The 22245-nt window shown below is 46.8% G+C and overlaps 3 protein-coding genes across 4 annotated transcripts; 2 read left to right on the forward strand and 1 right to left on the reverse strand.

The window, feature by feature from the left end:
- Nucleotides 1-4940: 4940 nt before the first annotated feature.
- Klhdc9 (kelch domain containing 9) lies at nucleotides 4941-8158 on the forward strand. The gene is made up of 4 exons (XM_048452118.3): nucleotides 4941-5657; nucleotides 5898-6057; nucleotides 6143-6341; nucleotides 7881-8158. Exons 1-4 carry the CDS (start codon nucleotides 5131-5133, stop codon nucleotides 8045-8047), a joined length of 1053 nt encoding a protein of 350 aa, XP_048308075.3. The 5' UTR covers nucleotides 4941-5130; the 3' UTR covers nucleotides 8048-8158.
- A 313-nt stretch (nucleotides 8159-8471) lies between these two features.
- On the reverse strand, nucleotides 8472-18233 carry Pfdn2 (prefoldin subunit 2). Its single transcript, XM_048452216.2, has 4 exons — nucleotides 18101-18233; nucleotides 10796-10884; nucleotides 10569-10692; nucleotides 8472-8789 (listed from the first exon to the last, which is right to left on the reverse strand). Exons 1-4 carry the CDS (start codon nucleotides 18173-18175, stop codon nucleotides 8613-8615), a joined length of 465 nt encoding a protein of 154 aa, XP_048308173.1. The 5' UTR covers nucleotides 18176-18233; the 3' UTR covers nucleotides 8472-8612.
- Nucleotides 18224-21672, forward strand: Nit1 (nitrilase 1). Of its 2 annotated transcripts, none has more exons than XM_048452131.3 (7): nucleotides 18224-18318; nucleotides 18902-18997; nucleotides 19367-19624; nucleotides 19731-19834; nucleotides 20031-20164; nucleotides 20293-20418; nucleotides 21115-21672. In XM_048452131.3, coding segments are annotated over exons 1-7 (987 nt in total). In that variant the 5' UTR covers nucleotides 18224-18316; the 3' UTR covers nucleotides 21382-21672. The 2 variants fall into 2 exon arrangements, with proteins under 2 accessions (XP_048308088.1, XP_048308103.1); XM_048452146.3 differs by having other exon boundaries at nucleotides 18231-18350.
- The last annotated feature ends 573 nt before the right edge of the window (nucleotides 21673-22245 follow it).

The following is a 22245-nucleotide window of genomic DNA, read 5'->3' on the forward strand; positions in this document are numbered from 1 at the left end:
AGCAGAAAGAACGTTACACTGGGAAGAAAAAGGAAGGAAGCAGGCGCTGTGACCTAGCATACCAAGGAGGCTGAAGCATTTTTTGGTGGAGGGAAGAAGCCTCCTGGAGTGTCTGTATTCTATATGGAAGTCCCAAACTCAAGGCTGTCCCAAAACATTTTTTTTTGGGTGGGGGGGCTGACACAGTCTAGGAATGGGGGCATGCTCCTGTAAACGTAGCAAAAGCATGGGGAATGTCATAAGTTCAAGGCCACCCTCATCTACACAATGAGTTTTCAGCTAGCCAGAATCTCTCGTGTGTGTATTTGTGTGTGTGTGTGTATGTGTGTGTGTGTGTGTGTGTGTGTGTGTGTGTGTGTGTCAGAGTGCAGGGTGGGGCAACTCCTAGCAATGGAGCTCACGAGTCAGAGTGCTTGTCTAGGACCTAGAGTCCATTCCTAGGATTTTTTTTTTTTAAGAAAAAAAAGATTTTATTTATTTATTTATACAGTATCCAAGTATCCAGCCTATAGGCCAGAAAAGGTCACCAGATCTCATTATAGGTGGTTGTGAGCCACCATGTGGTTGCTGGGAATTGAATTCAGGACCTCTGGAAGAGCAATCAGTAGTGCTCTTGACCGCTGAGCCATCTCTTCAGTCCTGGTTTTGGTTTTTTCGAGACAGAGTTTCTTTGGGTAGCCTTGGGTGTCCTAGGTTTAGTGGCAGATCTCTTTATTTGATGAGCCAACTTGCCAGCTCCCCCCCCCCAAAATTTTAAAAGCAAAAGATAGCAGGGTGTGGTGGCCACACCTTTAATTCCAACACCCCAGAGGAAGATGCCCGGGGATCTCTGACTTTGAGGCCAGCCTGGTCTATAAATCAAGTTCTAGGTCAGCTAGGGCTGCACAGAGAAAGAAACCCTGTCTCCAAAAACAAAACAAAAACAAACAAAAAGCAAAAGATAGACAATCTCTAAAGAATGGAAATTACATTTATTCATTGTGAGGATGGTGTGGGGCGTGGGTGGGGGTGGTGGTTACAATGGCCCTCATGTGGAGGTCAGAGGGCAACTTGCAGAAGTCAGTCCTTCCAGCATGTGGGGCTGGGGTATTGAACTCAGGTCATCAGACTTAGCTGCAAGAACCTTTCCCTACTGAGCTATCTTAGAGAGGAAATTTGGAGACAAAATCTGAACAAGAGAAATCCTTTAAGAGAAATTTCTGGATGCCTACTGCCCACTACTGGGAGGATTTCTTTCTCTCGGATACTTTCCTTAAAATCTATCTGTCTGTCTGTCTGTCTATCTATCTATCTATCTGGTTTTTCAAGACAGGGTTTCTCTGTGTAGCCTTGACTGTCCTGGAACTAACATTGTACACCAGACTGACCTCAAACTCAGAGACCCACCTGCCTCTGCCTCCAGAGCACTGGGATTAAAAGCATGCGCCACCACTGACTGGCTTCTCTCAGATACTTTCTAGCTCACATCCAGTGAAAGGCACTCTCAAGCCCCTGACCTCATGCATTTATTTTCCTGGCCGCTCCTCTGATCTTGTTTGTCCATGTCCCCTTTGAGCTAAGAACACGGGCAGGATTTGCATCAGGCTATCATAAGGTCATGGAAATCGAGTGGCCAGAATGGGCTGTAGGAAAAATGGAGACAGGTCAGGGACACTAGAGGAAGAGTCAGAGAGAAGGCCTGACAGATGCGGCAGCCGGAGGAGACAGGAGGGCACGGTGGAAGTCCTGGGAGTGTGACAGAGACTCACTGGCAGAAGTGCTGGCTTTTGTGTGCACTGAACAATTCCGAGGCCCAGAGACGATGCCAGGGTCAGCAAATGAGTCAGGGACAGACATGGTGGTACATGCCTATAACCTAGCAGTCAGTAGGCCAAGGCAAAATTGTTTAAGGTCTGCCTGGGGTACTTAGCAAGGCCTGTCTCAGAAAAGAAAAGAACACGGAGGTAAGGCAGGGAGAAGATAAAGAGCACTGTGAAGATTGAATCAAGGCTTAGGTTTGGGTCCGGGAGGAACATCTCAGCCTGGACAGCATCGACCACCTCAGGTGCCATTCTCAGGTATATGTCATGCAAACGCAGACTGGCAGTGGTGGTGCACGCCTTTAATTCCAGCACTCAGGAGGCAGAGGCAGGAAGATCTCTGCGAGTTCGAGGCCAGCCTGATCTACAGAGCAAGTTCCAGAACAGTCAAGACTGTTTCACAGAGAAACCCTGTCTCGAAAAAATCAAAACCAAAACCAAATGCAGACTGGCTTGAGCCCACTTCCTCCTGCCAGCTCTCCCTTTTCCTGTCTTTTTTTCCTGCTTCTTCCAAGATAATGACTTGGTTTAGAACAATCAGGAGAAGAGTGAAGTCTAGGCAATCCCTCTCTTGGGAATTTCTCTCTAGGGTTATTGCTAGGTAGAACTGAAGGAAATACAGAACTGGAGTACGTACAGCTCAAGAGTGTGTGAGGCTCAGGCTGCATGTCCAGGTACGATGCACGAGTCCAATGCATGGCACTAGAGTCCAGGCTAGAAGGAAAAGAAACAAAGCTGGGAGAAACCACAAAGGCCCCTGGGATGGGGAGTTACTATTTCTCATGAGGAGAGGCAGAAAATAAGACTGGCAACTCAGTCACAGACAGGCAAGAGCAAGAGCCGAAAATGTGTAGCAGACCAATGAGGTTCAAGTAAAATGATCCCACCCCATCTAGCCAGCACCATGTTGACTCCAAGGAGTGAGTGTGTCAGATCCGTGTCCAGTTTCTGGAAAGTGAGTCAGTGAGAAGCCTTAGGGAGATTAGCTTTTAGCTACAGATACAAAAAGTTGGGGCGGGGGGGTGGGTGTCTTTGTTTGGGGGATGTTATTATTTAACTTTTTTAAAAAGTTAGGACCTTTTCATGTAGTCTTGGTTAGCTTAGTTCTGTGTAGCCTAGACCAATCATCCCCCTGCATCAGCTTTCCAACTGCTGAAATCAAAGGCGCTGATTATTCATGTTCATGTGTGTGCATGTGGAAGGACACACATCTGTGTATGTTGAAGGACACACGTGTGTGTATGTGGAAGCCAGAAGACAGTCTCAGGTGTCGTTTCTTGAATGCTGTCCACTAGTATTTTGAGACAGATCTCTCATTGCCCTGGAGCTCACCTAATAGACTAGGGCTGGCCACCAAGCCCAGGGATCCACCGTCTCTGCCTTGCCAGCACTGGGATGCCATGCCCATCTATTTTATGTGGATTCTGGGGATGGAACTCAGGTCCTGGGACTTGCATCACTGAGCTACCTCCCGGGCCTTAGATGTTTCTTTTAGAAGAGAATTTTACCATAACTTAGAAAACTGAGGATCTGACTTGTCAAATGCAGGAAAAGATAACTGGATAGGCAAAGACACGAAGCTATTGTTGAATCTCAGCTTAACATACAGGTGAGGACAGGCCTGGTGGGCGGGCCTGCAATCTCAGCTAGTCAGGAGACTGAGGCAAAGACTGCCTGAGCTACAAATGAGTTGAAGGCCATCCTGGGAAACTTATCAAGACCCTAACTCAAAGTTTAAAACAAAACAAATAAACAAACAAATAAACAAATAATAAAAAAACAAACATGGGTTGGAGAAACAGTGAAGTAGTGGAGTGTTAGCTAGCAACACCCTAGGTTCAATCCTCAGTACCACAAATTTTCAAAAAGTAAGGGAGGGATGGAAAAAAGGGCAATGGGTCCTGGTAATCACATAGTCTACAACTGTGGCTTCCCCTGCAAGCCCTCCCCATGTAGCTTCCTCTCCAGATCTAATTGGGATCAGGAGGGGAAGGCCCAGTGCACACGATCCCAGTCCCCTGAATACCATGGCCGTTCCCACTGAAATCTTGGACCCTCTCCGTGGCCTGGATTTCTCAGGCTAATCGGGAGCAAGTTCATGTTTAGAAACCAAGTGCCTTTAAGTGGGAAGGAAGCCATCCTTCCCACTTAAAGCCCAGCTTGGGGGACACAGATCCAATTCTGCCCCTCCCCAGCTGGGCTAGGAGGAGAAATCTGTCTCATTTCCTCCTACAGCCGAAACCAGTCAGCCTTGATCTGGGCCTCTCTATTCTGCACTGGGTCCTGTGGGGACAGTGTTAAGGCCTTCAGTAACCCGGCTTGAATCAAAGGAAGAGAGCAGGGAGGGGCAGGGGTGTTTTTCTCTCCTCCCCGTCTCACCCCCACCCACCTTCTAAGGCTGGGCACCTCTGCCCAGGATCCTATCGGAGAAACTCCCCACCCTTCCTTAATCCTGAGTTCCACAGTGCCATGCATTACATGATTCTAAAGAGGCAAGATGAAATCATTATTCTTCCCAGGACTCAGTAGTGAAAAAATGTCCGAGATATGCCTAAGCTAATTTTCCTCACGCACTTTACCCACTCTAACTCATCTCCTCCTCCCCATGTTGTCTCTTTTCTTTTCCTATCTCTCGCCACCATCACCACCTTTCGCTCCTGTCTCTTCCCTTGGAGGCTGGACTCTACTGCCCTCTAGCGGCCAGAGGTGAAAAGACTCTCCATCCAATCAGTACTTTGAAGGACTTTACCAACCGGTTACATAAATGGGAACGCTGGAGGAACTCTACCCAAATCTGACTCCAAGTCACTTAGTCGGTGTTCATTCCCTCAACCTCTGACCTGTGACTTGTTTCTTTCCTACCTCATCCCTAGAGAAAATTTCAAGTTTGAAACTTTGCAGCGGTGGGGAGTGGGAGGAAGACACGGTCCGTTCCCACAAACCCTACGCCCCGAATGTCATAATCAAGCTAACTCGTCAATATTGGGTTTTTCTAAGGACCTGTCAGCGCCCACCCTTTTTGAGCCCAAGTCTTTAAGGATGTTTACTGATTTCCCCACATCTCGTTGCATCACTGTATGATCGCGGTAGCTAACCAGGTGTCCTGTCTCCAAGGTAACAGGCGCTTTGCGACCTTCGGTTTGCAGCGGTCGCACTGCAGTCCTTGCAGTGGTTGCTGGGCGACAGCAGTGGAGAGAAGGGGTGTCTTGAGTACGGAAGGACCTGGGTTGGTCCTGGAGGGGAAGCTAGCCCATGCCTGAAGGAAGTGCTGGGCCCCGCAAGAAGGGGTGTGATCTGAAGCGATCCAACGGCTCTCCCTTCTGCTGGGCCCATGGCTGGGGCGGAATCCCCCGGTCGAGCAGTGGGCTCGGCCTGGATCTGGAGGCCAGTGGCGCGGGATGCGCTTCTGGCTCGTGCCTTCCATTCATGCACCGAACTGCGGGGACGGTTCTATCTGGTAGGGGGTCTCTTAGAAGGTGGTGCAAGGGTGCCCAGCAGTGATACTGTGATCTTTGACCCAGCTGGGGGACAAGCGGTACGACTGCCAGCCCGGGGTAGTCCCCTTCGCAGTCACCATGATGCGGCACTGGTGGGAGGACGTTGGCTATGTGTGGTGGGGGGCTGGGACGGGTCACGTCGCTTAGCCACGGTGGCCGCTCTGGACACGGAGAGTGGAGTGTGGGAGATATGGACTGCGAACCCTGGCAACAGCCCTCCTGCTGGCCTCAGCAGTCACACTTGCACTCGCCTATCAGACCGAGAGCTGCGAGTGTCCGACAGAGAGGGTGGTACCCGCACTCAGCGACGCTATGGAAGCATCTACACGTTAAAGTTGGACCACAGCACCCGCACTTATTGGTACAGCAACCTTTGCCCCAAACGTCTATTCATTTTCTCTATATCTAGAAAAACAAAACTTAATAAACTTACTGGTAATTGATTCCTGTCCTCACCCTAGCACCCTCCTTCTTGGATCTACAATTTCCAAGATGGCCTAACTATCTGCTCCAAGCCTGATTTTCTCTTTCACAAGGGCACTCTGGTAAAGCGGTACAACACTCGAATCTTTTCAGAAAACCCGAATTTGTGTACCAACAGCTACAAGGAAGAAGGCTGTCACACTGTCTCACGGTCTGGTCACTGTGCTGCTCTGCTGCCCACTGCTGGACCCCACCCGGGTCATCAGCTATTGCTCTTTGGGGGCTGCAACTCCGTTGAACCAGAAGTAGCAGGGCAATGGAGCCACGGGAAAATTAAGGTATTGGCGCCTCACATTTTAGAGTAGAAAAGGACTAAACTGAGATGAGCAAACCCTTCAGACAGTCCCTTTTCTCTCTCCAAAGGAGGAACCACCTGTTGCTCCTCGTTTGATGGAACAGCTTGCAAGGCTTGTGAGCAGTGGGCAGGGGTTGCAGCAGGGACCCCAGAGCCTGCGGCACCATTCCTGTTCAGTGGTGGGACCTTTCGCTGTACTCTTTGGTGGGGAAACTCTGACCAGAGCTAGGGACACGATCTGCAATGACCTCTACATCTACGATACCCGTGAGAGCCAAACTAATGTTCGAGGAAGGGAGGAGGGAAAGACGTGAACCAGAAAACTACAAAAAGATGGAGTGGTGGGACAGAATGGAAGACAAATTAGTTGACACAAGTTAAAGAAAGGTGGGCCGGGTGCAGTGGTGCGTGCACTAGGGGCAGAAGCAGGAGGATTTCTGAGTTCAAGGCCAGCTGGGTCTGCATAGTGAGTTTCAGACAAGTCAGAGCTACAGAGACCCTGTCTTTAAAAAAAAAAAAAAGGAAAATGCAATAGAGGATCAGAAAGCTAGCTCAGCCTTTAAAGGCTAAGGCTTACTGAACCAGATATGGAGGCTCTCACCTTTCAACTCAGATGGAAAGTAGAAGGCAGGCAAATGCCTTCTATGTGAGTTCAAAGCCAGCCTGGTCTGTATAGTGTTGTGGAATATTTCTTTCTTTCTTTTTTTTTTTTTTTTGGTTTTTCGAGACAGGATTTCTCTGTAGCTTTAGAGCCTGTCCTGGTACTAGCTCTTGTAGACCAGGCTAGCCTCGAACTCACAGAGATCCTCCTGCCTCTGCCTCCTGAGTGTTGGGATTCAAGGTATGCGCCACCACCGCCCAGTCGTAGAATATTTCTTTAACTAGGCAAAGATGTGTTACATTTGTTTGTGCTGCATTTAATTATGTAAAGATGTGTTGCTTTGCCTGTCTAAGGCACCTGATTGGTCTAATAAAAAGCTGAACGGCCAATACAGAGGCAGAGGTGGGATAGGTGGGGCTGGCAGGCTAAGAGAATAAGTAGGAGGAGTCTAAAGCTAGAGAGAGAGAATGAGGGAGAAAGAGAGCGAGACACTCAGGGCCAGACAGACATGGAGTAGCACATACAGAATTAAAGAAAGGTAAAAAGCCCCGAGGCAAAATGCAGGTAAAGAGGGGTTAATAAGAGCTAGTGGAGCAAGCATAAAATAAGGCTGAACATTCATAACCAATTAGATGTCTCTGTGTCTTTACTTGGGAGCTGGTTGGTGGCCCAAAAGAAAGCATGTTACAATATAATGAGTTCCAGGTCAGTCAGGGCTACACATAAGACCCTATCTAATATATATACACTTTTTAAAAATAGAGCCATAGCCAGGCTGTAGTGGCACATGCCTTTAGTTCCAGTACTCATAAGACAGACAGGAGAATGTGAGTTCAAGGCCAGCCTGGTCTACAGAGCAAGTTCCATGTCAGCCAGGGCTACACAAAGAAACCCTGTCTCAAAAACAAAAACAAAAGAAAAGAAAAAAGAGCCAGGTATGGTGGTTTACACCTTTAATCCCAGTACCTGGAGGCAGACAGAGATCTCTGGAAGTTTGAGGCCAGCCAGCCTGGTCTACATAGAGTTTGAGACCAACCAGGATAGTGAGACCCTGCTTCAAGAAACAAAACAAAATAGACAAGATACATAGAATATTTGAAAAGGCCAACAAATTAAATGGGGGAGGAAAATAATAGGCAAGCATTGTTGAAGCGAAGACCAAGGTATCCCCCCTCAACAACCACTTTCTGCTCTCCATCCAACAGGCAAGTCTCCGCCTCTGTGGTTCCACTTCCCCTGCGCAGACCGTGGACTGAAGCGCGTGGGCCATCGCACTTGCCTTTGGAATGACCAGCTTTATTTGGTTGGGGGTTTTGGTGAGGACGGCAGGACAGCAAGCCCACAGGTTTGCATCCTGGAACTCTTCGTCTAAAGAGCAGCCCAAAGGCAAATGGCCAGAGCCTGTGTCATGGCAGACACACAACACTATCATCAGAGCTATTGCCCACTTCAAATACTTATTAAACTTCAATCCGAGAATCAACACTTTGTCTCTGAGTCCGTTTTAGAAGGGCACTACATAAGTAGACACCTTTATTTGCAAGGGAAAACCTAAAGCCTCTCTGATACTGGGAGCCGTTAACCTGGTAGAGACAAAAACTGCAAATCAGATACTATTTTTTTTTCCTTTTTTGTTTGCTTGTTTGAAACAGAGTCTCACTATATATAGCCTTGGATAGCCTGAACCTCAGAGACCTGTTTCCTGTTACATTCCAAGCGCTAAAAGGCATGTGTGCCACCATGTCCAGCTGTATGCTGTCTTTTGTCCTTAATGAGAGAAAGTTTCAGGCTACAGCTAAGCATTCTGACCAAAACATTTAATTAACAAAAAATATTACAATAGCAGAGAAAATAATAATAATAATAACAACAACAACAACAATAAAAAGAAATTAGAAGTGGGTGTCAGGGTGAAAAAAATGCGGAGGACTTAGTTCCTAAGAGACCAGCACTCCTGCTGAGCTGGACTTCGCCCCAGCCCCTTCTGAGTTCTCCTTGGCTGCTGGCTTCTCGTCTTCCCCCATAAGACGAATGTTGTGCTTTTCCCGAAATTCATTGAGTTCTTTCCCCTTTGCCTGAAGCTGCTGTGACAGTGTCTCAATGATCTTCTGAATCTAGAAGTAAAGAAAAGAGGCTATAGAAAGGGCTGCACGCCTCCCTTCCCCGACCTGGAGTGGACAATGATTAGAGAAAGCGAAACAAGATCATACTCAACGTCACCTTTAGCCCAGGCTCTCAAGTTGTCTCACACACAGTGTCTTATACAAGGGAATCCCCTGACCTTCTTACTTTTGTTAGTCTTTGACAACTTCATAAATGTACAATGATGTGGGCGGTCCTTCTGTCTATGTGTTGCTTTTATTGGTTAATGAATAAAGAACTGCTTTGGATCTATAGTAGGGCAGAACTTAGCTAGGCAGGGAAGGGCAGAGTCAGAGAGAAGCTACAGATCCTCCACCTGAGACAGACACTGGGAACATTACCCAGAAAGCCACTGCCATGTAGCGATACACCGATTAACAGAAATGGGTTAAATTAATATAAGAGTTAGCCAATAAAAAGCTAGAGCTAATGGGCCAAGCAGTGATTCAATTAATAGTTTCTATGTGATTATTTCGGGTCTAAGCTAGCCAAGTGGCCAGGAACCAATAAGCAGCTTCCTCCAACAGTACAGTGTACATAATATATTCTGATCATACTTAGATACTTAGCCCCAGTCTTTTGTTTTGTTTTGTTTTTGAAACAGAGTTTCTCTGTGTTGCCCTGGCTGTCCAGGAACTCACTTTGTAGATCAGGCTAGCCTCAAACTCACAGGGGATCAACCTGCCTCTGCCTCCCAACTGCTGTGATTAAAGGTGTGCACCACTACCACCTGGCCAGCTCCACTCCTTTATTCACCTCCCTGACAAATCCCCCATATCTCATAATCATATATCTTGGATTTGTCTTGTGACCCACTGAGTTTTACCAGGACCATCCTTGTGGGCACGAGTCTGGAGCTATTCACGGGAGGATGAGCAACTCACCAGGGGCTGCAGTACTGAAGACAATGACCCACCCTCTCCTAGCAACCTTTAATTGCCAACAGCTTCCTGGGAGGGTGGGTTGCTTATTCTTAAAACAGCATTTATTGGACTGGAGATGACTCAGTGGTTAAGAGCACTGACTGCTCTTCCAGAGGTCCTGAGTTCAACTCTCAGCAACCACACGGTGGCTCACAACCATCTGTAATGAGATCTGGTGCTCCCTTCTGGTCTGCAGGTATACTTGCAGACAGAACACAGTATACATAAAAAACAAACAAAAAAACACAACAACAACAAAAAAAACAGCATTTATCTCCATCATTTCTCTTTGGTCACATTAATTTTTTTTTTTAAACTTATTGACTCGGATGGTTTTAAACCCAAGATTCCCCTGCCTCATCATAGCAAGTTAATCACCAATATGTAGCACCCCACTCAGTACTCTTTCTCCTTTTAAAATGTCACTTATGGTATCTTTGAGGGTCTGGTTCAGTGAATCCAGAAAGAGCGTAAGAAGTTGGATTTTCAACGGATTCTTGGCTGGAGGTGCAGCAGTAGCAGAGCTCTTAGCCTGGATTTGATCCAGCACTATTAAACTAGTTCTTCAGGTGATTTTGATTCAGGTATCCATAGACTACACTGTGAGAAACACTGCTCTACCCATCCTCCTCCCAAATCAACCACATCAAAGAGCCTATGGAAAGGGCACGCAGCCAGCAACTCCCTATGTAAGGAGTTGGACTTCGTAATCGTATAAAGGGCACAGACTAACAAGCTACACACCATCTTCAACATGAATTTCTGCCGGGACTTTCTTCCCTCACATTCCCTATATCCCTGGTCATCCCTATTTAACCCCTTGCTCACCTGCTCTTTGTTACCCTCCAAGGCAGGCAGCACTTCTTTGACAGTCCGCTCCACCAGCACACCTCCAACCATTCGGTAGCACTTGCGGGTTTCGTCCACTTCCTTCAGGGTATCAATCACTAGGCTAGGGTAGAGAACAAGACCTCAAAATTCAGTCCCACTCTACTGCAGCCCACCCTCAAAACGGCCCATCCAATTGTTCTATTGTTTCTCTGTGACTTTCTTACCTGTGCTCATTCAGTTCCATCTCCAGCTCAGCTGCTTTGGATGCCAAGCCTCTCTGCTCCTGCCGAAGGCGATTAAAGCCAGCAATTACCTAAGACATGAGAAAAGATGAGAGATGAGACAGTGAAAATGCCAGAAAGTGAAGGCAGTCCACAGGACGGCAAGTTTCACAAAGATGGAGGAGTGAATACCCATCTTGGGAAAGGAGGAGAATACAAATCTGCAATTTCTTAGTCTGTGTAATTCCTTCCCAGTAGGCACTTAGTGCCTACATGTGTGAGGCATTTGCTAGACACAAGGAGATTTAATAACTGATCAAAATAGAGGTAGGATGGGGCTGCTGGAATACCTACAGGAGACTTGCAGGAAAGGGAGGCTGTTAGCAGCCAGGTGGTGGTACATGCCTTTAATCCCAGCACTTGGGAGGCAGAAGCAGGCGGATCTCTGTGAGTTCCAGAACAGCTAGGGCTGTTGCGCAGAAAAACCCTATCTCTAAAAATCAAAAAAGGAGGGCTGAGAAGGCTTTTTTGTTTCTCTCAATTTATTCATTTTTATTATATGTTTATGAGTGTTATGCCTACAAGAATGTATGTATATGTACCATGTGTGTTCCTGATGCCTAGAGGCATCAGATCCCCTGAAACTGGAATGATGGTCGTGAGCCACCGTGTGGGTGCTGGAAACTGAACCTGGGTTCTATGCAAAAGTAGTAAATTCTTTCAACCACTGAACTATCTCACCAGTCTCCACCCCTACCCCTTCCCCAGCAAGATGCTTTTATCTTTAATTATATGGATATGTATTTGTGCACACAGAGACCAGAAGAGGGTGTTGGATTCCCAGGAGCTGGAGTTACAGGTCTGATATGGGAACCCGGAATCAGACCTGGGTCCTCTAGAAGAACAGTATGTGCTCTTAACCACGCCACCATCTTTTCAGTCCTTGCCTTTTTTTCTAAGATTTAAAAATGTTTACTTTTGTGTGTATGTGGTGTGCTTGTATGGAGGTCAGAAGAGGGTGTCAGATTCACCTGGAGTTAGTTACAGGTGGCTATGAGTTTCTGGGTGTGGGCACTGGGAAGTGACCTCCAGAAAGGACAACCCTGGGGTTCCATTCTCTCCTTCAACTTTAAGGATCAGATCCCAGGCAAGGTCCATGCAGCAAGTGCTTCATCCACTAAGCCACAGTGTTAAACTATCCTGAAAACTAGTAAGAAAAAGACAAACGAGTTGTTTGTTTTGTTTAGTTTAAAAAGGAGCTTGGCTTTGTGTGGCAAGTCTATAATCTCAGTACTGAGGAGACTGAGACAAGAGGATCACGAGTTCAAAGTCACCAGGGACAGAGGCTCTGTCTTTTAAAAGAAGGAAGAGAAGAGAAGATGAGAGGAAGAGAGGGCAAGAGAGGAGGGAAGATGAGAAAGAAGAGAGGGGGAAGTAAAGTAAAAGGAAATCCTCTAACTAAAGAAGACTCTAAATGTTCTTCCAGCACTATGGCGCGCTCTTCTGGACATGTGTGGTATCACACTCCTGGCCAACATCTTACCAACAGCCACCTCTCCACCCCTTTCACCTCAGTGTTAGACCAGACCTAGGGCTTGGGGGGGGGGTGTTAAGAAGGCATCTACCAGGGAGCTATCCCAGCCCCCTACCCTATTTCTTTATGCTAGTGTAATATGAATTATCTGTTGTTGTTGTCTTTCAGGATATCAACTAGATCTACTGAAATGAGTGAATTATCCCCAGTTGTGGAACAATTCGGACATAACTGCAGTAAAAGTAAATACACCGTCAACAGAAAACTGCAACATAACTCTGAGTAGGATGCACACTCAGCCAGTTTTAAGCAGCCATCGTTGGGGTCTCAAAATCATCTAGCTCCACTCCCACTCCTCGGAATTCCCACAGTTCGTGTGTGTGTGTGCGTGTGTGTGTGTGTGTGTGTGTGTGTGTGTTTATGGACAGGGTTTCTCTGTAGCTTTGCAGCCTGTCCTGGAACTTGCTCTGTAGACCAGGCTGGCCTCGAACTCACAAAGATCCTCTGTCTCCTGAGGGTACCAATACCGCCACCACCTGGCCACATTGTTCCTTTTAAAATACAAATTTTCTAGTGGTCTTCTCTGCTATGGCTATATCTAATTCTTCGCTTTTTCTTTTTTTCTTTTTTTTTAAAAAATATTTATTTATTTATTTATTATGCATACAATATTCTGTCTTTTTTATGTCTGCAGGCCAGAAGAGTGCACCAGACCTCATTACAGATGGTTGTGAGCCACCATGTGGTTGCCGGGAATTGAACTCAGGACCTTTGAAAGAGCAGGCAATGCTCTTAACCACTGAGCCATCTCTCCAGCCCCCTCTTCGCTTTTTCTTATTTCCTGTTGTTCTTTTTAGGCCAGAAGAGAGCACCAGATCCCACTATACACAGCTGTGAGCCACCATGCGGAAGAGTAGCCAGTACTTTCAACCTCTGTAGACCAAGCTCAACTTGAACTCAGATCCAGATCCGCCTGCCTCTGCCACGTGAATGCTGGAATTAAAGGCATGCGGCACCACCAACCCAGTATTTCCCCCCTTTTTAAACACAAAATCCTTTTCTTTTAAGATTTATTTATTATATATACAGTGTTCTGACTGCATGCCAGAAGAGGGCGTCAGATCTCATTACAGATGGTTGTGAGCCACATGCAGTTGCTGGGAACTGAACTCAGAACCTCTGAAAGAACAGCCAGTGCTCTTAACCTCTGACCATCTCTCCAACCCCCAGAAAATCTTTTCTACTTTTTCTTTTCTTTTTTTATCCCATATAGCCCAAGATGACCTCAAATTTGCCATGTAGCCAAGATGACTTGAACTTCTGATCCTCTTGTCCCCAGCTCCCAAGTCCTGCTAGGAATACAAGAGTGCTCTTCACACCCAGTACATTCAATGCTAATCATTCAACCTGAGGCCTCATGCAGAGAAGACAAGCACTCGACCCAACTGGGCTATACCCCCAACCCCAAATCTTTTTTATTTATATTTGTTTTATTTGCCACTATATATTGTGCCTTCTTTTCTATTATCTCTCGAAAAAATTAACATGTAAATATAACCCATTTTTAAACACTTAACTCTTTCATGACCCTACAACTGCTTTCCCCAGTATGGAAAGTAAAGAGCATCTACTATGTGCCAAGCTCTATGATAGCTTAGATGCTGTGTCTTGCTTACTTCTAAAACATGAAAACAAATTAAGGTCTGGCTCAGTAGTAGAGCACTTGTCCTATGTGTATCAGGGTTCAATTTACAGGCGGGGGGGGGGAGGGGGCAGCTTTACATGGATCCTGGGAATGAAGCAAAACATCATGCCTATGCCCCTGAATCATCTTGCTGACCTTGTGAAAGAACTCTTTTTATTTTTCCATTTTGTGTGTGTACATGTATGTGTGTGGGCGTCCATGTGTGTGAGTGCATGTGGGAGCCTGATGTTGAAGAATCCTACTGTAACACCGTGAAAATGCGTTGCTCTCATTGTTAATAAAAAGCTTATTGGCCAATAGCTAGGTGGGATTTTCAGGGCAGAGAGAATGCTGGGAAGAAAAAAGGCAGAGCCTGCAGGGTCAAGATGAGACAAAGAGGAGCAGGATGAGGTACCAAGTCACAAGGCAGAAACAGACAGAAGTATGGGTTAATTAAAACTGTAAGAGCTAGTAACAAACCTAAGCTATTGGCTGATCATTTATAATTAATATTAAGTCTCTGTGTGGTTAGTTGAGGACCCGACGAAAAACTCCTCCTACAGGAGGCTGGTTCCAGGAAAGCAGGTTTTTGTAGAGTCAGACCGCTTCTCGAGTTTTTCCCTTTCTGCAAGCACACACTCGCCCTTCCCCTGTCTACCTCTTGCCAATACTGCTGTTATAACCATGGAATTGTCAGCTTCCAGAACCCTGAGGCAAAATAAATGTTTCATTTGTAAATTTCCCAGGCTTCCCTAGGCTGCAGTAGTATGGACTAGGGCATCTTTCCTTCCATCCATAAACACACACAAAAGAATAAAAGGTGAGACTAGCAGAAGACACGGTCCAAATGTAAGTTAGTCTAGTACAGTAAGATCATCTCCCATTTGTACCTGTCCCTACCCTTTTGTACATTAACCACAATAACATGCATTGTTTTATAGAGTAAAACTAATTGTAAAATATATGTTTCTGGGATTTCCTCACAGCTTACGGAGAGCTAGAGAGATGGCTCAGCAGCAAAGAGCACTTGTTGCTCTTGCAAAGGGCCTGGGTTCAATTCCCAACACCTACATGGAGACTCCAGTTCTAGGGAATCTGATGCTCTGCCCTCCACAGTCCAAGGGCATCAGGCACGAATATGGCATGCACATACATATACATAGGCAAATACTTTGTCGCCAAGTGCTTTGGTGCACCCGGGAGGAGGAAATGGAAAGAATGCCCCCACAAGTCCTAGACCAGAATTGTCTACATAGCAAGTCCCAGGCTAGCCAGGACTAACAGGGAGATCCCATCTCAAACAAACAAAAAACCCCAATAAATGATAAAGAACAGAAAATAAAACAAGTGACTCATATAAGGTATTACCAACTCCTATCTTCCTTATAAAAGACATATTTGGCTTGAATTAACATCAGTGATAAATACTTCAATTGAGCTGGGGAGAAAGTCCCACAGGTAAAAAGCCCAAGAACCCGAATCTGATCTCTGGAACAGACAGACAGACAGACAGACAGAAAGAAAGAAGGCCTGAAGGCACAAACTGCCCACAAAGGAATGTTAGACTGTTGGCGAACTTAACCCCCCGAGGCATATTTGCTATCCAGTGCTGGGGAAAGAGGACCTAGGGCTGGCTAGCCATCCCAGCTAGTTTGGTGAGTTCTAGGCTAAACAAAAGAAGTTGTCTCCAACAACAAAGTAAATGACACCTATGACAGCTGATGTCTTCTGGTCTGCAACCCGCAGACAAGAATGCTTGCACACTTTGGTCTCCTCTGGGGACTCTTCCCTATCACCCCTTGAATAACAAACAGCTGGACCATCCCCTTTCCATTTTTTTTCTCATCTAAAGTGCCATTGTCCATCAGAAACAGAAACCCTGTAGCCCCCTTTAAACTTTGCACTATATAGCTTTCAAGTCCACTAGAATTTCCAAGGCCAGGCTGTTCATGTCTGAATGCTTCCGAATTATTAATTCTAACAAAAAAACTCTTGACCAACTTTTCTCATCCTTCATAATTAAGCTGCAGAATTTTATCCTCCAGAAAATAAAAGCAAATTACCATTTATAGAAAATGTTTAGGCAAGGCAGTGGTGGTGCATGTCTTTAATCCCAGACCTCAATAGGCAGAGGCAGGGGGAATCTCTGTGAGTTCAAGGCCAACCTGGTCTATGGAGCTAGTTCCAGGACAGCCAAGGCTGCACAAAGAAACACTGCCTTGAAACAAAACAACAAAAACAAATGAAAAATTGTTCAGATTATGTGCGTGTATGTGTGTCTGTGTGGGAGCAGGCACACTTGAGTGCAGCTGCCTTGGAGGGCAGAGCAGGGCATTGGATTCCCTTGAGCTGAGGTGATAGAGAACTGGGAGCCAACCAACACGGGTGCTGGGAACCAAGCTTGGGGCCCTGCAAAAACCATCTCTCAAGCCCCTTATTAACATTTTTTTGTTTATTCTTCAAGACAGTCTTTCTCTGTGTAGCCTTGGCTGTCCTGAAACTAAACTAGCTCTGTAGAGCGGTCTAGCCTCGAACTCAGAGATCCTTCTGCCTCTGCTTCTTGAGTGCTGGGATCAAAGGTGTGCACCACCACCGCCAGGCCCATAAAATATTTTTTAAAGCCTCATTGTTTTATTTGTTTTTTCTGTCTGTCTTGTTTGTTTTTTGAGACTGTGTTTCACTCTGTAGCCCAGGCTAGCCTGGAAACGGACGTGGCAATCCAGCGAGATGACAGGTTTGAGTCACCACACTTGGCCATCTTGTTTTTCTTTGATCAAGTTGAAGACAAGGTCTGTTTTATTTACCTATTTCTCTGTGTTCAGTGGAGCCTAACTCAAGACAGACCCTCAAAGAGCATTATTTTTTGTTGTTTTTTCCACTGTGTCAGATGCTCCCTCTTCCATCCTCAAAACTTCACTGCAGTTTACTTCTCTTCGAACACTTACTTTCTGTCTCACAGTAGAATCATGAAAATCCTCCCTCCCCCCATTTTGTGGCTCCAATAGATTGTGCTCTTTGATAGGATAGGTTTTAAACTCTTTATGCTGATACTTTTACCTGCTTGTACTGATTTTTCAACAATTAACTAACAAATGCACCTATGATTAAAACAACTGTTCAACACACACACACACACACACCCCAACCTGAACACCCTCTCATATCCTACACTTCAGGGCTTTCCCACTTGACCCACTTAGCTACACCGCTAATCACAATTCAATTATGTGATTTTTCTTCTATTATGAATTAATCACTTAACAAGGCACAGTTCCCATACCACAAAGGGCTTTCTGATTAGTCTGACATATCCCAATGTTATGTAGGAGAAGCAAACTTGGATCAGAAAAGGGGTTCTGGTCCCTTCTGAAAAGTCAGTCTAGATTCCGAGAACACAGTCAGCGACTTCGAGGCCAGCCTGGGCTACTTGGTGAGACCATGTCTCAAAAGACTAAACAACCCTGGCCCAACATAGTGCCGCACGCTTTTTAATCCCAGAATTTGAGAGGCAGAGGCAGGAACAAGCAGATCTCTACGTTTCAGGCCAGCTTGATCTACACAGTGAATTTCAGAAAAGCCAAAGCTACATAGAGCGACCCTGTCGCAACCTCCACCCCACTCCAAGACCAAACCACAAAGCCTATCTACTTTCTACTCCTCGGTTAAAATAGTTACAGAAGACTAAACTGGTCGAGTCTGAGGCTCGTGGTTCTGCAGAGTGTCGGCGATGGTGAACGCGTGGTTAGGAGTCACAGACTAAACAACTCATTGACTAACAGCCCTCTGGGATTCGTTACTAAATGTCATACCAAACCATACCCTCTTTATGGTACCTCGAAGATGGGGCAAAGGACGACCCACACCCTAGGGACCTGGACACCCTCCCGCTCCGTGGCATGGCTCTCAGCTACATACCCGCCTACCCATGCCCTAGGAGGGCTCGAGACCACCCGCAAAGACACCCCTTCCCCTGTGTGCGACCACGGCGAGCGTGGAGGGGCCTAAGGGTCCGTCCAAGCCACAGACCCCATTTCTTGCACGAGCTCGACAGAGACCCAGTAACCCTCAGCGCTCGCGATCCGATCCTCACCTGTTCCGCCGACACCGCTCCCTTCCCCGTGCTGTTCCCGCTGCTCTTGCTCACACGACCGCCGCTGTCCGCCATCTTCACCACCTGCAAGCTTTCCGGCCTGCGCACTCCCAGTGCGTCACATCCGGTCTGGTAGTTACCACCCACTTGCCCGAGCGCTTCTGGTTCCAGGAAGCTCCTCAGATCGACCCTGCGAATGGTTTTGGCGGTGTCTTCATGTAGGACCTACTCCCCAACCCTGCCCGCTGCGGTGAATTCCACCTGCGATGCTTTAACTTGTGCGACAGAGATTCTTGTCCCAGGGAGAGGCGGGGAAGGACGCGCTAATCATAGGGCGGGGTCTAGGGTTGGGATCTGGTCCTGTGCCCCTTACCCACCACGAGATGGTGGGGATCCAGGGAGAGAGTGAACGCTCCTTCCGAGATACTGGTGTCAGGGGAAAGATATATGTTGAGTCTATAAAGCTGTGCAGGTGGCACAGCCGAGAAGAGAGAATTGGGGAAACGAGGAAGGTTCCATGAGATGACTTGAACTGCGGAAACGTTTGGCAGAGGAAAAGGGCTTCAGTTTTAAATGTGAGATCACTGGAAGTTGAGGTATTAAGGCACGGATCATAGTCTTCTCTCTCATTTTCCCATTTTATGATCTCCTTCCATAGCTACTAATAGTTTTTTTTTTAAAAAAAAGTGTTTTTGAAGCCTTGGGGGAGGGGAGTACTGACAGGGCCTGAAAATGGCAGAGAATTGTAGAAACTTACTGCTTGAAGTAGGGTTAGGTGTCCTGATTTCTCACCTTCTTCAGGCTGGGCTTCGTCACCAGGCCTCCTCGCCAACTCCTGTCCCTTCTGTGTATCGGATACCGATTACCTCGAAGCTCAGTACTTTGTACTCAGCCCAGGTAACATGTTTCTTTTTATGTTCTCTCTTGGCACATTGCTGCTCAATCCATGTTAATAACTGCACAGTGGGAGACAAAGGCGTCTGTCACCCACCAAGCAATTAATAAGTGAACTCCAGTAGCTCTGGGGTTCTGCTCCGTAAGAATGGTGGGACACACCACTATGTAATCTCAGCATTTGGGGAACAGGCAGGAGGAGGATCAGTCAGGAGTTTAAGGTCATCCACAGCTACATAACAAGGCCTGCTTGAGCTACAAAACACCCTGTCTCAAAAGAGAAAAACATATACGTTTCTGGCCCAGTCCCACTGGGGCCTCCGGGATTCTCCATGCTAGCAAACCTGAGAACACTGCCTGTGCCCTTCACAGGCCCAGAGCCATGGCGGTGTCCTCATCAACTTCCTGGGAGCTGCCCCTGGTGGCTGTGTGCCAGGTAACATCAACCCCAAACAAGCAAGAGAACTTTAAAACATGTGCTGAGCTGGTTCACGAGGCGGCCAGACTGGGTGCTTGCCTGGCTTTTCTGCCTGAGGCATTTGACTTCATTGCGCGAAATCCTGCCGAGACATTACAACTGTCTGAGCCACTGGATGGGGACCTCATGGAACGATATAGCCAGCTTGCCAGGTACGAGGGTGGGAGGGAAATAGAATCATGACTGGGCAGTGTTCCTGGATTGCCACATAGAGGGGGTAGAGCCTTGAGTAGAGTTGTCAGTGTCCCCTCCCCCCAGGGAATGTGGAATCTGGCTGTCCTTGGGTGGATTCCACGAGCGTGGCCAAGACTGGAAGCAGACTCAGAAAATCTACAATTGTCATGTGCTTCTGAACAACAAGGGTGAGACTCAACATTTTAGCTTGCCTCTTTCCAGGCTTTCCTACCTTCAGCTCAGATCCTTCAGCATTATTTTCTCAACTATTTGGCTTTAGTGCATTTTCTACTTCTGTTCTTAGCTTTATTACTCTTTGAGAGAAGAGCATAGCTGGGCTCCTCGCTTGCCTGTACTGAGTATTTTGTCTATCTCTTCCTCTAGGGCTAGTGGTGGCCCATTACAGGAAGACACATCTGTGCGATGTGGAGATCCCAGGTCAGGGGCCTATGCGGGAAAGCAATTCTACTATGCCTGGACACACTCTTGAGCCACCCATCAGCACACCAGCAGGCAAGGTGGGAGTTTGAAAAGTCAACAGAAATACATTGAAAAAGTGGTAACATCCCCCTTTGGAGTAGGATAACGAAGGTGCTGGATGTTATGAACGGGACAGGGAAGATGAGTGGGTTGTTTTTGATTTCAGGTGGGTCTAGCAATCTGTTATGACATGCGGTTCCCTGAACTTTCTCTGAAATTGGCTCAAGCTGGGGCAGAAATACTTACTTATCCTTCAGCCTTTGGATCGGTTACTGGACCCGCCCACTGGGAGGTAAGAGAATGGTTCTTCAAACCATAAGGACTTCTTTTAATCTTATTCTTAGTAGCGTGGTACAGAGCTAAACTCCAGGCACTCTAAGGATTTGCCACAGGTTCAAGGCCAATATGTTCTACATAGAGATACCTTGACTCAAAAACAAAAACAAAAAAACAAAATAGAAGCCAGATATAGTGGTGGCACACACCTAGAGGCAGAGGCAGGTGGATCTCTGAGTTCCAGACCAGCGAGGTCTATAGAGCAAGTTCCAGGACAGCCAAGGTTACACAAAAGCCCTGTCTCGAAAAACAAAACAGAAAACAGTGGGGCATGTGGTGCCTGCCTTTTATTCCAACACTTGTGAGGCAGAGACAGGCAGATCTCTGTGGGTTCCAGGCCAGCCAGGGTTACACAGGGAAACCTTACCTCAAAAAAAATAGAAAATACAAAAAAGCAAAAACAAAACAACAAAAAAAGCAGCCAAATCTTACTCTCCTTCTCTTTCTACTTGAAAGGATTATCTTCCTTTCCCATCTAGGGGGAAATTCATTTCTTAGACAGATGTTGAGTCGTATTAGAGAGTTAATACAGTCACTAATTCTGGTTGATTTGCAGAATGGTCAATGAGTAAATTGGCCTGGAGTGTCCACTTCTTGTCACTTGCCTATTAATCGCTGTATGTGCTTGAGTGAACACACTTCTTCTTCTCAGGTGTTGCTGCGGGCCCGTGCCATTGAATCTCAGTGCTATGTAATAGCGGCAGCACAGTGTGGACGCCACCATGAGACAAGAGCAAGTTATGGCCACAGCATGGTGGTGGACCCCTGGGGTACAGTGGTGGCCTGCTGCTCCGAGGGACCAGGCCTCTGCCTTGCCCGAATTGATCTCAACTTTCTGCGACAGATGCGCCAACACCTGCCTGTGTTCCAGCATCGCAGACCTGACCTGTATGGCAGTCTGGGTCAACCGCTCTCTTAAGCCTTGTAACTTCTGCTGGGGTTGAGACACACACAGACATACACAGCTGTGAAGTGAGGCCACTGTGACTTGCAGGCAGGACCCAAGCACAGTTCTCTCACTTGCAGAACCTGAAACTCTTAATGGAACACAGGTTCAGGTTCATGGGAAAGAAGAAACTTTGACCTGATCTCAGATTTCAGTTTCAGAAAAGTAAAATTTTATATAGTCAGTGTTTATTTCATGAAAACTGAAGTTACGCTGAAGGCTGAGCAGCACTGGCATTGAAAAAAATATAATAATCATAATGTCTGTCTGGGCTTCTCCTTTGGGGGCTGGAAGGGGAGGTGGTATGGTACCTGCTTGAATAGGCTCCACTTGTAGGCCTCCTGGCTCAAACATGCCTCCCTACCTAAGAAAGTGCAACAAGGCTCAGTGCAAGTCCTAGCCCCATTCTCCAGGAGGAAAGGTAGAGGGCAGGAGGAGTTGATACCGAATACTCACTTTCTATCAAGCCAGAAGGAAGCAAGGGCAAAGGGGCTCAGGATAAGGGAAGAGTTCATTTGTTATTTCACTAGAAATGGAAGGGACATGCCACACACCCCCTCCTTTTTGGAGAAACTTTAACCAGCACCCTGTCCTCCGTCTATCCTGTGTATTGGTGTCACACATACATCACAGCTGGGAGGGGTTATGAGGCTACCCCAGTCATTTAACTGTTGGAGAGAATCTGACAAAGGGAGAAAAGGAGGGAGCCACATGAGGCAGCAGTTTCAAGCCATGGAATGAAGGAAAGGCAGAGAGGAGCAGCACCAGAGGCCAGGAGAGAGTGGAAAGGGCCACAGCTTCTTTGTTTTTAAAAAATTCTATAATTTGGAAGAAGGT

The sequence above is a fragment of the Myodes glareolus genome, chromosome 5 (assembly GCF_982192425.1).
Source record: "Myodes glareolus chromosome 5, mMyoGla1.1, whole genome shotgun sequence".
Classification (NCBI taxonomy): domain Eukaryota; kingdom Metazoa; phylum Chordata; class Mammalia; order Rodentia; family Cricetidae; genus Myodes; species Myodes glareolus.

What these genes read in the sequence shown, in the direction of transcription:
- Klhdc9 (XM_048452118.3), top strand. Translation starts at nt 5,131, where the DNA reads ATGGCTGGGGCGGAATCCCCCGGTCGAGCAGTGGGCTCGGCCTGGATC. An exon ending in CACAGCACCCGCACTTATTG is followed by an intron (nt 5,658 to 5,897) that starts GTACAGCAACCT and finishes GTGTACCAACAG; the next exon opens with CTACAAGGAAGAAGGCTGTC. An exon ending in GGAGCCACGGGAAAATTAAG is followed by an intron (nt 6,058 to 6,142) that starts GTATTGGCGCCT and finishes CTCTCTCCAAAG; the next exon opens with GAGGAACCACCTGTTGCTCC.
- Nit1 (XM_048452131.3), top strand. An exon ending in CGATATAGCCAGCTTGCCAG is followed by an intron (nt 19,625 to 19,730) that starts GTACGAGGGTGG and finishes CCCTCCCCCCAG; the next exon opens with GGAATGTGGAATCTGGCTGT. An exon ending in TCAGCACACCAGCAGGCAAG is followed by an intron (nt 20,165 to 20,292) that starts GTGGGAGTTTGA and finishes TTTTGATTTCAG; the next exon opens with GTGGGTCTAGCAATCTGTTA.
- Pfdn2 (XM_048452216.2), bottom strand. Translation starts at nt 18,175, where the DNA reads ATGGCGGACAGCGGCGGTCGTGTGAGCAAGAGCAGCGGGAACAGCACG. An exon ending in ATGGAACTGAATGAGCACAG is followed by an intron (nt 10,693 to 10,795) that starts GTAAGAAAGTCA and finishes TCTCTACCCTAG; the next exon opens with CCTAGTGATTGATACCCTGA. An exon ending in TGGAGGGTAACAAAGAGCAG is followed by an intron (nt 8,790 to 10,568) that starts GTGAGCAAGGGG and finishes CTTTACTTCTAG; the next exon opens with ATTCAGAAGATCATTGAGAC.